The sequence below is a fragment of the Nelumbo nucifera genome, chromosome 6 (assembly GCF_055504915.1).
Source record: "Nelumbo nucifera cultivar China Antique chromosome 6, China Antique-T2T, whole genome shotgun sequence".
NCBI classification, from domain to species: Eukaryota; Viridiplantae; Streptophyta; class Magnoliopsida; order Proteales; family Nelumbonaceae; genus Nelumbo; species Nelumbo nucifera.
The window spans coordinates 14,843,262-14,860,861 of NC_142654.1; the positions used below are offsets into that span (position 1 = coordinate 14,843,262).

The following is a 17,600-nucleotide window of genomic DNA, read 5'->3' on the forward strand; positions in this document are numbered from 1 at the left end:
GACGTTGTGGAGGGCTGATTTGCTCTCTGAAGGATAAGGTGCTAAATATCCCTCCCCAAATTTTTAGGAGTATTCCACCCGTCTAATTCGTCATATGGAGTGTTTTCAACCCCACCGTTGATCAGAACAATAGAACCATTTGGACCATCACCAAGTCATTATTCCGAGTTTGGTTTTTCTAAAGCTTGGGATTTGACAAAAAATTGTTGAATTGGTTGATGTGTTTATTTTGGTCACCAAGTTACAGAAACCAATGTTTTAAAAATTGATTTGGAGGCTGAACCGTTTTTGCCTCCAGGTCGCGGGTCACTGATTCGACCAGCTAGGTCAAACATTTAAGATCGTGCGACGTCATCATATATATGTGTGTGTATGTGTATAAATATATATTTTATCGATAAATAGTATATAAATATATTTTAGATATGTTATATATTTATATTTATATTTTTTAATTCTTTTTATTTATAAAAAAATAAAAAATTGCAATTTGAGGCTAAAAAAAGTTTTTTTTTTGCGAAAATAGCATGCCAAGGCACCTAAGGCTCCTTGGAGTGCATAGATCTCAAAAGTTACATAAAATAAAAAAATCACCCTAATCGGAAATCGGAGTGCAAAGTTTTGGCCTCCGAAAGTTTGCATACATTGAATGTGCAACCCGCGATCCTATGACCGAATCGAATGGGCCAGCAATCAAATTGACTCAGTCAAACAATTTTTGACAAAATCAATGATTTTTGAATGTCTAATGAATTTTGATTGAACCGAACCCAAAATTTTGACCGAGTGATAGTTCGAACGATTCAACCGGCCGAATCAAGATCAGTTGAAACCATTGACACACTATGTGCATACGAAGACCATAATAGCTTTGTATTTGATTATCTGATTAGGGTGATTATTATATCGATTTTAGATTATTTTTCATGTCTTTCCCATTATTTTTGCAAGCCTCCTTTTAGCCTCAAATCCCATTTAAAAAATTGAAATAAATAATATAAATTAAATATAAAATAATAAATATATTATATAAAATATAATTATATATATATATATATTTCATGGTTTGACCCATTTGCCGGAACGGTCGAACCACTAACTGATGACCTATAAGCAAACACCATTCGGCCTTGGTGTCGATTTTCTTAACACATTGTGATTTGTATTTCCATCCGTCCAAATTTTTTGCATATAATACCGATCATGGCCCAAAACACAAAATTTGGCGCAATAATCGGACTCAAAGTCCAAACCTAAAGGATGTGTACTAGGGTCCGATTGCTTCGAGCCTTGTCAAGTTGATCTGATCCATTATTTTCCACGGGCCACATAATCCTACCCGAAAACGACCCGACCTACCCCTGCTCCACGACCCACTTGTCAATACCAATAGACCCTAGATAGAAATAAAAAGTAAAAACCTACCAATAAGGTTAAATTAAAAAAAAAAAAAAAAAAAGTATCGCCAGAAAAGGAAGGTAAAGCCGTAAAGGCGAAGGAGCCGAGCCAGAGTCAGAGTCAGTCGGTTACTAAACTTTATCAGTCAAAAAAGCCAAGACTTAGAGGGGCCCACCGGCCCAGGCCGACCTTCCGAGAATTGTTACATTACTAAACGAGCCGCCTCTCTAGTGCACGTCCTCTTCCCCTGTTTCCAAGCAACAACAAACTCCTCCCACCGCTCTCCCCTCACCCCTTTTTATAAAAACCCACCTCTCCCTTCCCCTCCTCCCATCATACAACAAACCCTCAGAATTCCAACCTTCGAAGCTCACTGCAGCTCCGAAGATCACTTGGTCTTCGATCTGGAACAACCAGAGATATTTACTTTAATTCAAGGATTTGACATCTACAGGCATCAACGATCATGTCTTGCGTCGACCCCAATTCAAATTCGAAGCCTATCGTAATACGGGAAGTTTGGTCCGACAACCTCGAAGCCGAATTCGAGTTGATCCAGGATGTAATCGATCAGTACCCCTTTATCTCCATGGATACAGAATTCCCCGGCATCGTCTTCCGTCCCGCCGGCAGAAACGCGAAGTTTTACTACCGGAAGCCGTCTGACCATTACCTCGTCCTAAAAGCCAACGTGGACAACTTGAATCTCATCCAGGTCGGCCTCACCTTCTCCGACGCCGACGGTAACCTTCCGGATCTGGGCACCGGTAACCGGTACATTTGGGAATTCAACTTCCGCGACTTCGATGTCTCCCGCGACGCGCACGCGCCGGATTCGATCGAACTGTTGAGCAAACAGGGGATTGATTTTGAGAAGAACAAGGAGAAGGGAATCGATTCGAGCCGATTCGCCGAGTTGATGATGTCGTCGGGACTCGTCTGCAATGATTCGGTAAGTTGGGTGACGTTTCACAGCGCGTACGATTTTGGGTACCTGGTGAAGATCCTGACCAGCCGGAGCCTGCCGAAAGAGATGGGAGAGTTTTTGGGTCTTTTGAGGGTATTCTTCGGGAGCAGGGTGTACGACGTGAAACATCTGATGAAGTTTTGTCAGAGTTTGTACGGGGGGTTGGACCGGGTGGCTAAGACGCTTGCAGTGAACCGGGCGGTTGGGAAGTGCCATCAGGCCGGTTCGGACAGTTTGTTGACATGGCATGCGTTCCAGAAGATGAGAGAGATGTACTTTGGGAAAGATGGACCGGAGAAGCACGCCGGTGTCCTGTATGGGTTGGAGTTAGAGGTGTTTTGAACCCCCCCCCCCCCCCTTTTTAATTTATTATTTTTAGTATTTTTTGGGTAATTTTGTGTATAGCCCTTTCTAAATTAAGCTATATGAAATTCTTTCTATTTCACTCTCAAATTATTATTTCCGTCCCACCACAGCATGTTGGTAAAGAGCTCTAATGAGAGAGTGAGAGGGCTCTGATTCATCAAGTCCATAGTCCATCCTTATAATTCAATCCAGGGTTCTGTGCTTGTTTGGGAGGGATTGCCCGGTAAAAACTGGAATTACATGAGAAAAAAACTTACTCTATGGTGAAATTATCAAGTCCATAGTCCATCCTTATCTCTCTTTTTCAGTTAAATTATCAATCAATGCATAATGTCCTCCTAAATATGCTCTCAAAATATCAATTTCTCGGAAGCAGCTCAATCAATGCATAATGCCTCCCAATTCCCAAATGGGCTCTCAAAATATCAATATTAGTGGCTTAGTGCACATGTAACCCACCCAAATGCCTATTAAAGAGATTTAGGGGTCCAATCAATGCCCGACACTCCACAGGGGCGTTTAGTCAGTATAACAACATCATATAATTAATTAATTTCACAATTCTTTCTTATACAGGATTCAAAACTGCACCGACCATTCAACATATAAACTGGGACTACCTCACTGTTAACATATCTTATCTAACCTTAAAATAGGAAAATTAAGCTCTTGAAGGAAGAGATATATAAAATGTGGGAGATAAAATCACATTGAGGGCCGAAGAAAAACTTGTACTCATGATTTTTGAATCGCCATTGACCTGGATGGTCGAATCGTTCAGCCCGAAAATTATTTAGGCAATCAGTTTCATTTTATCTCATACCTGGTCTCCTGATCAAAAACTATTGAATTGATCAATAATTCATTAATCTGGGTGGCAACGGTTTTTGGTTGTTTTTAAATTTTAATTATTTTTATTTTTTTAATTTATTGTTGCAATGGACCATTCGTTCTGACACCCAGAAACCAATTGGCAGAACGGTTCCAATTCTAGGTCGTTTTTTAAAACATTGCTTTTATTTGTCCTAAACTTTTTAAGAATTGAGTGAAATTAGAAGGGACCTTTGCGCGATGTGATGTCCATGTTACATTCAGTTTTTTAACTGAATTGAGTGTGGGTGAGATTAAATGGCTTCATTTATTTTTATTTTACAAATTAAAAAACACAATTATAAAAGGGTTGGGAGTTGGGAAGCAATGAGGAGTCTGATGTGGACAATTGCATTTTAAAATATATTATATATAAAAACATTTTAAGAATTAAGAGTTTGTTAAGGTTGTTGTTTCAGAAGAGTTATTTTATTGATGGTCCATGAAATATCTATATCTGTATCTATGTTATGTTTTGGATTTTTTTCTATTTTTCCCAAAAAGGTTAAATTTGGAAAGAGAATAAATACAAAATAATTAAAAAAAGAAAAAATCAAGATTTTGCAGTCTACATATTTGTGTTCTTACTCTTTCCGAAATTGAGCCAAAATTTCAAATTTATTACCTACAATTAATTAATCAGGTTTAACTGACGCCAAATTTTCAAATTTAGATAACGATGATGATGATAATCAAGTTTAGCAGAATGATACATCAGGCCAGGTCAGGTTTGTTTGTTTTTGACTTTTTGTTGTTAACCACTCTTTTGTATTCACCATCGCATGATAACACACATTTATGCTGTTTAATTTTTTCCCCTTTCACTCTTCTCTCAATGATACTGTTATTCTTGCTCAATTATTTGATTATTTCTTGGAATTGAGGTAGCATGGGAAAGTAAAGAACCATAGAGAAAAATATCCAAGTACACCTCTTAATTGTTCCTCTCTTTTTTTACTGTAATTTATTTTTAATTCTTTTGCCAAGCAAACCTGGGAGGATGAAGGCCGTATTTGTTGTCTTACCAACTGAGCCAATTTTCACCTTTTTAGGCTGTGTTTGTTGAAGATGCAAACCCAAAACCATTGCATATATGCTTCTGGTTTAGGTTTACTACCATTTGGTAAGAACATAATTTTACATCAAAAAACGATACAAAAATACAGAGTTGTCAGAGTTTACATCGAAAATGAGAGCATGCTTATCGTTGAAAAAAATCGATACATAACTTTGTTAGCCAATTGTTCAGCCATCTTTACAGAACTCCAACCTTCAAAAAACAACAGTCACAAAAGATCTCCTAATGCAGCCAACAACGGCCTCTCAGAAATCTAAATTCGTCTGAAACTTCTGTAGATTTCACGTTTTCGGCCTTCAAGAATTTCACTTCTGTTTCTTCTTTTTTGGCGGCACTCCATAGGTCTGAAACTCCGCTTAGGTTTCTTCTTCGGCGGCACTTTAGAGTAGAATGCATATTGATGAGGGCAGATTTGGCCCTCCAGTGAAATTGCGACACGTGGTACCTCGTGACAACTAGGCAAGCCCCAGGCAACAACTTACCAAGTTGGTCCCCCCCCGGGCACCGGTCTGGTTGGCCTGGCGCGGCCTGCGCGCGACCTGGCGCGACCTACGCGACTTGGCCGGATCAGCCTACCACATGCGCCGACCTGGACGAATCAGCCTACCACATGCGCCGACCTAGCAACCTGGCCCGGACACAGGCGCCGACCTGGCAATCTGGCCCGGACACAGGCGCCGACCTGGCAATCTGGCCCGGACACAGGCGCCGACCTGACAACCTGACCCGGACACAGGCGCCGACCTGACGACCTCACCCGGACACAGGCGCCGTCCTGGCAACCTGGCCCGGACACCGACCCACCGACTGACACAGGCGCCGACCTGGCAACCTGGCCCGGACACTGACCCGCCGACTGACACAGGCGCCGACCTGGCAACCTGGCCCGGACACCGACCCGCCGACTGACACAGGCACTGACCTGGCAACCTGGCCCGGACACCGACCCGCCGACAGACAGGCGCCGGCCTGGCAACCTGGCCCGGACACCGACCCGTCGACTGACAGGCACCGACCTGACAACCTGGCCCAGGCGCTGACCTGGCCGCCTGGCACAAGCGCCAGCCTGACAACCTCGAGGAATTCATCACCGTACCCCGATTCTGACGGGATATGACGTCTTACCATTTGAAGGCTTTTCACCCACCTAACCCGCGAGGGCACCACTATATAAGGACTCCGACCCCCAAAGCCAGGGGGGAGGAAAAAGTATGGTAACCCCCGCTCTCTAGCTCTCTCATTTCTCTCCAAGCCCTCTGTAATCAGAATGCTAACTTAGGCATCGGAGAGTCCCCGCCGGGAAAATACCCCCGGGTCCTCTGATTCAGTTCCCGCAGGTCCCTCAGCTCCCGCCGTCTACAAAGGAAAGAAAATCACCTCACGCGGAGGGTAGTCGGGTCGCGCTGCACCAGGGAGCTCCACCATCCTCCGAGTTGCAGACCGCCTAGGAGCAAGTCAAGTGACGAGTTCGCCATCAGGCAGTTCGCCACCAGGGAGCACTACCAGGCAGTTCGCCACTAGGCAGTCCGCCACCAGGCAGTTCGCCACCGGGCAGTTCGCCACCGGGCAGTTCGCCACCAGGCAGTTCGCCCCTAGGCAGTTCGCCCGCAGGCAGTTCGCCACCAGGCAGTTCGCCCCCAGGTAGTTCGCCACCAGGTAGCTCGCCACCAGGCAGCTTGCCACCAGGGAGCACTACCAGGCAGTTCGCCACCGGGAGCACTACCAGGCAATTCGCCACCGGGCAGTTCGCCCCTAGGCAGTTCGCCACCAGGGAGCATCACCAGGCAGTTCGCCACCAAGTAGCTCATCACCAAGGCACGTCACCACCAGGTCAAACACGAGGTACTTAACCAAAAAATTTATACATCACAAAAAATGGTACGTGACCAAAAACGGTTGCATCACATATGGTTGGCAAGCCAGTCCGCAGCAATGTTTCCTTCTCTAAAAATGTGACGATACTCCACTGAAAGCAACAACCAGCAGCCTTCGATGATGAACTTAAATTTCCAAGGATGCTCCACCCGGTTTTTTAGACAATCAATTACCAGCTTAGAATCACCTTTTGATAATTATGCTTTTGCTGTTGATGTTGAATGCAACATTGTGGACTTCACAGGCAGTCCATGCTTCAGCTAGATTGATGAAAGAGACACCAATCTTATAAGCCTTGTAGTAAAGGATCTGGCCATTATGGTCCCTGGCTAGTGACTAAACAAGCAATCCTGCACTTCCCATTTACACAGGAGGCATCAAAAATTATTTTTATCTCATCTATATTCGGGCTTTACCACTTAACTGGAATACATTGTTTCTCTTTGTGACATTCAATGTTTGGATCCATGTACCTTGTCATTTCAAGGAAAGAGTTCCACAATCAATCATAATGGGAGGGGGGGCATTTCTTTTGTTAAAAACATACCTTGTGAATTTTCCCATCACAACAAACCAAAGACTTCCACCCCTCCACAATGAGTATACTTGATTCAAGGGAACGTGGAAAGTATTAGATGTGGTGAGCCACACTTGGCGACAGGGCAATTAATAAAAAATATGGTTTATGTCTTCCTCTTCACCACATATACTACACAAACCATCAATATCCATCCCTCTATCACACAGCATTTTCTTGGAAGGGAGTTCCTCATTTAGGAGAATAAACATTAAAAGTTTGATTTTCTGAGTGGTTCTCACATTCCAGATTTTGTTTATCTCGTTAGGGACCATAAAATGGTTACATTACTGTTGCATTGCAGCTAATGTGCTTCAAAGTCATTTACCAATTTTTCTTGTTTTCAGATCGTGTACTGCACCAGCTGAAAACAATCTACTGAAATGGGCAAAAGCAACTGATCTAATAGAATATGCAAGTTCATTTTTGACACCTCATTGTTATCAAAGTCTACTTCTAAGAATCTACTGAAATTTTGGTATAATTTATTCAATTGGATCTATATTTTCTATGTTTTGTTTTACATATACAAGTTCATAATTTTACCTGCTATCCACATCCAGTTTTATCATTTCTTTGTTCGATTATTCTAATTTGCAGCCTTATGATACCTTGTATGAACTATAGCCTTAATTGTGGCATTCTCTTGTCGTTTTGTTTTGTTTCTACATGTCCATTAGGTTTCTGTCCATATGGCTAACATTTCATTTCTCTTCCCTGATGATCCATCGAGTGGAATTGAAGGTTGTAGAGTTTTCCATATCCATCTTATTTCTTTCAAGAAATGTTATCAGCTGTAAAGACTTCAACAATGAGGTCTTTGGCTCTCTTCACCACTAGAGAAATCCATTCATATGATAACCTGTCTCTGGATCAGAACAAAACTTGAATGAACATCACTCACCATGCCTTTCTGCGGAGATGTACAGTTACCTATACCCCCTCTGCAGTTCTTTTTGATGATTTTATCGCCTTGAGCAGACTTGCTTGCCTTCAAACAGCCTACTAGGACCCTTGCCCATCTAAACTTGTAACAGCTCCATTAAAGATTGTAGGCAAGTCCAGCTAATAACAAGGATCTTCAAATAGAAGAGAGCCAAAGACCTCATTGTTGAAGTGTTTGCAGATGATAGCATTAAAGATTGTAGGCAAGTCCAGCTAATAACAAGGATCTTTCAAGAAATGCTATCAGCTGCAAACACTTCAACAATGAGATCTTTGGCTCTCTTCACTAATCACTACTAGAGAAATCCATTCATATGATAAAACCTGTCTCTGGATCAGAACAAAAGTCGAATGAACATCACTCACCATGGTTTTCTGTGGAGATGTACATTTACCTATACCCCCCTCTGCAGTTCTTTTTGATGATTTCATCATCTTGAGAAGACTTGCTTGCCTTCAAACAGCCTACTAAGACCCTTGCTCATCTAAGTCTCAAGACCCTTCCCCTACTAAGACCCTTGCCCATCTAAACATGCAACTACTCCATTAAAGATTGTAGGCAAGTCCAGTTAATAACAAGGATCTTCAAATAGAAAGCCCATAATCTCCAGGTGGACTAGCAGTGGATAAACAAATGGTTAGAGATTCCTCAGTGTGGTTACAAAAGCTACAGCCCACATGGAGAAAGTTCAAGCCTCTCCATAAATGTTGCTTTAGGATACTTGTTAAGCACAAGAGTCCAACACAGTAATGGTATTTTAGAAGACACCCTGGGCATCCAAACCATCTATGTGAGGGAAATTCTGGAAAGGGCCAGCACCTAACACCCTTGCACAAGGCTTCACAGAAATTTAAGAGACATCAAGTGAGGGATTGAGAGGGTGACACCCATCTAGTAAAAAATATAGAATTATGAAAAGGGATTCTAAATTGTTAATTAGATTATTTTCAACAAGTGACTTATGTTTTAGCAATGAAGAAGATGATATAGCCATCTTAATCATCTATCAAATGAGAGATACTTTGGGGTAGCTTTCTGGGCTTGTAAAATAAAAGTCATAGCTTTCTATTAGCTGATGTCCTGTGCTTAAGTTTGTTTGAGGTAGCTGAGGCTACCTAAATTATGTAACTTTTATTTCCTTATCAAAAAATTTTCTGTTACCGATCAGAGAGAGAGAGAAACTTTGGATTGACAATATCAACTTCAGGATCTATGCCAGCTCTGTCATATATTGGACATTTTCCTAAACAAGGAGGCATAATACATATTTATTATTTAATTCAGCATTTACCTCCAAAAACTAACACTTTTCTGTCTTGAAAGCAAGGATAAATTATTTGGTCCTCCTCTGTAATTTCTGACAACTGCTTTAACCTCCCCTAACTTTGACCTCTCTAAACCTCCCTCCACATTTCAGATAAGCTATACAAACTACTGACCCTTTCTGTTATTTTGACGTTGAGTTAACACTAAACAGAAAAAGATGATGTCAGGCTTTTAAACATAATAAAATTCCCATTTTAACTAGGTGTGAGAATATTGAGATATTTACCAAAAAAGCACAAAAATGTCAATAAACAAAGAATAAAAACAATTAGAGGAATTCCATTAAAACAAAACCCTTTCTCTCCTCCCCCTCCTCACCAAATCTCTGATTTTTTTTTTCTAATGACTTATTTTTTCTTCTTTTTGTTGATATTTCTGTGCTTTTATCATTATTATCATGTCTAAATGGAGATATAAGGGTCATTTCGTAATTTATCACTCTCTACCTATTCAAACCAACAAACGGGGTCGGTTTGTATAATTTATCTAAAACGTGGAGGGAGATTTTTAGAGAGGTCAAAGTTCAGGGGAGGTTTAAGTAATTTACCCTGAAAGCAATTACCAGACCTACAAATGACCCACTTCATTTTTAAGATAGTTTCTTCTTATTATTCTTCTGCTTTTTCGTCATCTTTTGCACATGAGATTTTATCAACAGGTCAGAGCTGGTATCAACATAGACAATTCAGGCACAAATAGTAGGATGAAATTCAATTAACAATATAAAATTCAATAGCATCAATGAAAGCTATTTGGTGAGCTTCAGATCTTTGACATGCAATAATTCAATAAAGTGCACAAAATAGGCATGACAACTGACAAATGGAATCTGAAGTTGTTTCCCAAAGCAAAATTCACTGCAAGAGTGCATCAGTAATATTCCAAAATCCAATCAAGGTTTGTCATCTTGTGTGTTGAATGCACACCAAGAATACAGAAGAGTAACCAAATCTTCTCCAGTAGGGTGAAGACTTTCCTGTAAAAATTGAGGGTTCAAGACTCCCAGATAGTAAGTAATCTCCATAGTTGCAATGTTGGCACTTAAGCTTGTGATGGATGAGATGACCTTGTTCATCTATGAGCTAGCTTTCTTATATGTAAAATTCTGTCTACTGATGTCATAATTTCCAATATAATCATCAGGGAACTCCAAGACCCCCAACTCTCAGTGCTTGTTGGTTTTATCTTTCTAAAGCTAAAAAAAATTCAGGTATCAAGATATGCTCATATGGTTGTTTCTACTTGATGTGATGCATAGTTTGGAGTTCAAGAGGCCTAAGCCTCTTGAATGTGAGGCATAAGCCTCAAGTATGCATTTTTTTATAGTTATAGTTGAATTTTTTAATAACAAAACATCATATACAAATAAAAGCAGATATTTTAAGCATTAATCTTTCTTTTCAACCAATTGGTTGGAAGTCAGAGATTTTTTTTTATAAATAAAATAATCAAGGTCTTTCATTAATTGTTGATGCTATTACATCTTTGATTGTGTGCCTACAAAGAAAATTTTATAATGAACCAAAGGTCCATTACTGGCTCAGGACAGCAATAAGAACAGCAACTTCATTAAGAAAAAGCAAGAGGAGATGGTAGTAGCTGATGACGAACTCTGTTAAGAAGTATTTACAGTTCAAAATACTGTATATCAATCAGAATTCTGAAATTAACAGTTGTTTGCAAGGGAAAAGCGTGTAGGAAGTGATGTGGACCTGGGTGCTCTCCAATAATGCCTGCATCTATGCCTTGTTAAATTTATGGTTTGCAATCCTTGCTATGATATTAGGAAGAGAGAGAGAGAGAGAGAGAGGAATCAACACTTGACTTCAGTATCCTTCAAATGGTGGTTTCCATTCTAACACATTGTGGATTTTTCATAGTAAAATCATGCCTCCCTCCTTTTTTTTCTTTTTTGATAGTTCATGCCTCCTTCCTTTATGGATGCTAGAACAGATCCAGTTTGTTTCCCACTGTAAGCTTAGCAAGGATTGAATGTTCTATCCGCATACCCTCTAAATGGAGACCACTTGGACAAATTTGTTTTAATTTATGGAATTGGTATTCTTTTATTAGGCCTTCTCAATGATAAAGTGTGGATCTCCCCTAGAAACAGTGGCAATAGATGAAAATTTGGCCCCTGTAACATGAAGACCATGTGAGCATCTAGGCCAAACTTGATATCCTGATGTAGGTGGGTATTTAAGAAATCTGGTGTGGTGATGCTTTTGTAGATTTTTTTTTTTTATGAATGAATGGTATTTTATTAAATAGAGATAGAAATAGTACAAGCATGAAGCACCCTAAGAGGAGGCATGAGGTGTTACCTCCCCTTAAAGGTGGTTCCAAACCCAACTCTTTTCAGATTGCAATTACAAATTAGCCAAAATCAGAGAATCCCTTGAAGCCCCTTGCTTAGCTAAAGAATCTGCCAAAGCATTTGCCGATCTACTAACCCACTGAAAGCTAACTAACATGGTTCTCGTAAGCCATTTGACTTTTTTGATGATGTCCCTATATCCCATCCCACTATCACCTTAGAGTCTCCTTCAAGTCTTCAACTATCAAATTAGTCACTCCAAGTTGGTTGGAAATCTGTAGTCCTTGTACCACAGCTAATATCTCAGCCCTTGTAAAGCCTCCATAACCCACTGGACCTGAGAATAAGGACAGAATGTTGCTATCCTTATACATCAAGATCCCTCCTATACCCGAAGGTCCTGAATTGCCTTGATTGCTCCCATCGAAGTTCAACTTTACAACTCCTTCCGGAGGGGGTAACCAACTTGCTTGTGTCTTATTTTTCTTGGATGATGTGGAGGCCACTGCTGCCCAACTCTTTCGAAGGTCATCACTAGGGTAGTCCGCAAAGAGATCAATAGTTTTTAGCCAAAGGACTGCCCTTGCTAGTATACAATCCTTTATTTCAACAATGCTTCTCTCTTTCTCCTGGAAAATTCTGGCATTTCTTTCCTCCCAAATGGTCCATAAGAGGGCTGCCCCAATACATTTCCACATTACTTTCCCTCTCTTTGTTGGCCAACCAAAAAAAGACAGATCAAAAAGTAGATTTACTTCAAGAGGCAGGTTCCACCTATACCCAAACAGCAAAAAAAACCCAATTCCAAATATTTACTGTAAAAGAGCAAGAAATCAATGGGTGATAACAGTCCTCATTGTGCACTTTACACAAAATGCACCTATTGGGGGATAAGCATGAATAAGGTCTCTTTTTTTGTACTTTTTTTTTGATAAATGTCTTTTTTGTACATTGTTCACAATATTAATTTTACCATAATACACTTCCCAAAAAAACCAGTAATTTTAGGTGGAATTGGCCTTGACCAGACTTCTTTAACTAGGAACAACAAAGGGGAAGGAGTAGAGCAAAGGGACTTAAAGAAGGAAGAACAAGAGAAGGAGCTACTCGAGGTCAAAGACCAAATTCTTCTATCTGGTTTAGGAGGGTCCAAACAAACAAAATCAAGTAAAAGTAAGAGATCAGAGGCAGAAATCGATTCCTCATCCCTCACCCCTCACCCCTCTACGGAACCCAAAATCCCAATTAAGAGACAACGAGAGAATGGGGGGAGAAAGAAACCTCAAAACAGGCTCCTTTTTATAGAGGGAAATAGAAAAAAGGGAGGGATAAAGGTCTTTTAATGGTTGGTTGCCCACCCAAATGTCTTCCCGAAAAAGCACAGAATTACCATTGCAGACATCATACCTTACGAACTTGAGAAATTTTGGGAGGATGCCAAAAGTCGCCTTCCAAGGTGTAGTGAGTGTGGCCCGTTGAGATACCCTGGAATCCCAACCAGATTCAGAACAACTATGGATACTAGCCACCACCTCATGCCACAATCTCTCTCTTTCCAAAGGCCACCTCCATAACCACTTGCCCAAAAGAGCTTCATTCTTATTTACTAGGTTCCCTAACCCTAAGCCCCCTCTTATTTACTATCTAATTAAATGATCCTTTTTCTCTGCACCTGGTTCCCACAAAAAATCCCTCATCAACTTTTCTATCTTCTTGGCTTCCCTAACAGGTATCCTAAAAACAGATAAAAAGTAGATGGGTAAGTTTGCGAGTGTGGCCCTAATCAAAGTTATTGTACCCCCCAGAGAGATATAGTTCTTTTTCTAGGTCACTAGTCTTTTTTCAAACTTCTCTACCACTAGGATCTAAAATCTACCTTCCTTTGGATTTGCACCTAAGGGAAGTCCTAGATAGGTCAAGGGCCAAGCAAAAATAGGGCATTCTAAGCAGGCAGCAATAGAATCCAACTCCCTTCCCTCCACATTAGCTCCACCACACAACTCTTCTCAAGATTTATTTTCAGGTTTGAGACATTCTCAAAAAGGGTTATTAGATTTCTCAGATTCCTTGTCCTCAACAAATCACATCCCTCACAAAAGATTATGATATCATTTGCAAACTGAAGGTGGGTAACCGAAACTTGATTTTTTCTTAATTTCCATCCTCTTATCAATCCAACCCTATCTGCTATTGACAAAAGTCTACTAAAAACATCAACAACCAATGTGAAAAGGAAAGGGGACAATGGATCACCTTGTCTCAAGCCCCTACATGTAGGGAAAAAATCCTTTACTACTCCATTTACTAAAATTGAGTAATGGCAAGACGTCAGACAACCACCTATCCACTTGCATCATCTATCCCCAAAACCACACTTTCTTAGCACCTCTAGCAGAAAACTCCAATCCACTAAATCATAGGCCTTTTCAATATCCAATTTGCAAACAAAACCTTGCCTACCTAATCTTCTCATCTCTTCCACACTTTCATTTGCTATTAAAATTTGGTCAACTATTTGTCTACCATGAACAAAAGCACCTTGAGCTTGACTTATGATGGAGGGAAGAGCCTTTTTGATCCTCAAAGATAAGACCTTTGCTAGTATCTTATAGATGCTTGTTATCAAGCTGATTGGCCTAAAGTCTTTGGGATGTTTGGCCTCTTTCTTCTTAGGGACCAGGGCTAAGAAAATGGCATTTACTCCATGGCTAATGACAGACTGTTCCTCAAATTCTTTGAAAACTTCTAACAAGTCTCTTTTAATTATGTTCCAACAGTCTTGAGAGAAAGCCATCTAGCCCCGGTGCCTTAGATCTATCCATTAAAAAAGCTGCTTGTCGGATTTTCTCCTTCTCAAAACTCATTTCCAACCACAATTTCATCTCTTCAGACAGTGTAGGCCCATCCAACCCAACCAACTCCACTCGACTAGCTAGAGGTTTCCTTAATATAGATTTGAGGTGCATTACAAAACAATTAGCTATTTCCTCTTGAGAGTCCAACTCCACACCATCCACTTCAAGTTTAGTCAACAAGTTTTTCCTTTTTCTTCCATTGGCCATCTCATGAAAAAAAATTGGTATCCTATCACCTTCCTTTATCCATTTATGCCTAGATTTCTGCCTCCAAGATATCTCTTCTCGCAAAAGAACCTCCTCTAATTCCTTTTTCAACCTCCACCTTAATTCTCTTTCCTGAGTATTCATGGTCCGTTGAGATTCCTTCTCATCCAAGTCATCAGATTGGATTTTTGTTCCTCTATTTTCCCAAAAAGGTCCCTATTCCATTTTCTTAAGTTCCCCTTCAAGCTTTTCAACTTCTTATGAAACCTTACCCCTTTCCACTTCACCCCCCTCATATCTTGATTCCACCAATCCTCAATCTTTTTTACAAAATCTGGGTGTGTCAGCCACATGTTTTCGAATATAAAGGGTTTGGGTCCACTCTTGAAATGTTCTTGTCCTAGCTCAATGGGACAATGGTCAGAGGTAACTCTAGATAGAGCTTTGGATAGTAAGTCTCTCCAATGATTTTCCCAACTTTCGTTAATATCTGAACGGTTAAAACTGATTTAAACAATTTCTCAACATCATTGAGGTTTAGAGTTGAGTAGCTAGGGGGATGTGATGACTTGTTTCACAACTGTGCCATCGGTTTTCTCTCATAAATCCAATGTAGGACAATGATTGATGAAGAAGAATTCAAGGACCTCACGATTTCATCATTTTTTTGGTAAATTTCTTAAACCACCCTTATGGTTTAGCTATTGTTTGACTACTGTCTAATGCTACCCCTACTGCCATGGAAAAATACCATTGTCATTAAATATTGACGGAATAGCTGAAATATCCATTTTGCTCTTTAGTCAAATTACTTTTTTGACCTTCATTGAAATCCTGGCTGCCTTTCTCATCTCTGCCAACCGCTTCTTCCTGTACTCTTCAGGGCATTGGTCATTGTCAAGATCAGGATCGTCTTCAAGCTCCTCTTCAATTTTCTTATCAGTGCATCTCTTGTCTTTGGGTTTTGAGTCTTCGTCTTAAGAGGGAGTGAAGGGGGGAGGCTTGAAAGGAGCAGGTTTGGGAGGTAGGGTTACCTAGTTTTCTCTGTATATCATCGTCCCACTGTGTACTCGCTCCTTCAACATCCTTGTATACAAAGTGATAGTCCACCATAAATAGTGTTAGTGGTGTTAGTGAAGGGGTATTTCAGTCTTTGTACTTGTTGAGAATACTGATGTGTACTGTTATGTTAGTTCGAGTGCCTCTTACTTAAAGAAGGGCACTCAAGTCTTTTTCAATAAGTCAATAATATAATAATAGGTCTGGCCGAATCAAGGGATTAACTTTTTTCCCTAATTCGAACCAGCCTTTCTCTCTTTTCTCTCTTCTCTCTTTTCTTCTTTCCTCTCCTACTTCTTGCTGTCTACTTTACTCTACAGTCAACGAACAAGACAGAATTCTATGGCAGGTCAAACTCCAACATGGTATCAGAGCTAGGTTCACCAAATCAGACTTGCTAGAATTCTGCCTTCTGCGCATTCGAATTAGGGTTTCACTTGGGGTTCTCAGTTGTGAGTTGGAGACTGGGAAAAGGGCTGAAAAGGAGTGATCGCCCTCTTCCCTAGGAGGTCTCTATGCCTCCGATTGTGTCGTTGGTGATTGGTTGCTGTGGTTTCTAAGCCCTAGTTAGGGCTGGTACGTGTGGTGCAGTGGTGTCTCAGCCCTTCGTATGGTTGGCCTTCAGGCGATGAGGTAAAGTTTTTTTTATATATTTTTTTTGTTATGGAATACATGAGAGGTGTAGTACAGTTCGCATGATGGGTTCTCAGATTGCAGTATGCTAGGGTTTATGCTAGGGTTTATTCTGGTTTGTGTGTGATTCGAATGGCAATAGTGTCTACTTAATGGTGAAGCTTCCTATAGTTGTGGATTAATGTTGGTGGTGTTACAAGTGTGGTTTTCAGCTTTTGATATCGCTGAAATCAGTGTGTAGACCTCGGTGAGTAGGGGTTGTGGTGTTGTAGTTTTCAACATTTAATACTGCTGAAATCAGTGTACAGACTTCGGTGAGTAGGGTTTGTGGTGTTGCAGTTCTCAGCTGTTGAAATCAGTGTGCAGATTTCGATGAAGTGTCTGTGTGTAGTGTGCAGTGTGTAGTGCTCCTAATTCAGTGCTCAGAATTAAGGGAGTTCGGCAATGGCAGATAACAGTGATAGTAAACCTAGTGTCATGATATCTACTGACTACCTGAATGTCCAAATGACCTCCATTAAACTGAATGGAGAGAATTATGTCCCTTGGGCCAAGTCTGTAGAGGTTTTTCTGAAGGCGAAGAAGAAAGTGAAGCATATAAGAGAGGAGAAACCCCCCGCTAATTCTCAGGAGTATGAAGACTGGGAACAGGAAGATGCACAGATCATTACATGGTTGTGGAACAGTATGGAACCCAAAATCAGTGTGAACTTCATGTTTCTTGACACAGCCAAAGAGGTGTGGGATCATGCCAAGAAACTGTATTCAGGTCAGGATAATACCACTAGGGTATATCAACTGTATCAGGAATACTTCAATCTGCAACAGGGAAATCAGAGCCTTGAGGAGTACTATGCCAATGTGAGGAATATCCGTAATGAGTTAAATGTCTATCATCCTCTCACTTCAGATGTCAAAGTTCAACAGCAACAGCGAGAGCAGCTTGATGTAACACGGTTTCTGGTGGGGCTGAAGTCTGAGTATGAACCAGTACGAGCCCAGATACTAGGGGGATCTGCTCTTCCATCTTTAGAGGAGGTGTTTGCTCGTCTTCGGAGGGCTTCCATTGGATCTATGGACTCTAATGTCTCCGATAAATCAGCATTTGCAGTGTCAAGAGGCCGAG

The 17,600-nt window shown here is 40.7% G+C and overlaps 1 protein-coding gene across 1 annotated transcript; it reads left to right on the forward strand.

Moving 5' to 3' along the window:
* The first annotated feature begins 1,669 nt into the window (after positions 1-1,669).
* Positions 1,670-2,818, forward strand: LOC104589720 (putative CCR4-associated factor 1 homolog 9). The gene has a single exon (XM_010248131.3). The coding sequence runs from the start codon at positions 1,865-1,867 to the stop codon at positions 2,705-2,707; it is 843 nt and encodes a 280-aa protein (XP_010246433.1). The 5' UTR covers positions 1,670-1,864; the 3' UTR covers positions 2,708-2,818.
* The last annotated feature ends 14,782 nt before the right edge of the window (positions 2,819-17,600 follow it).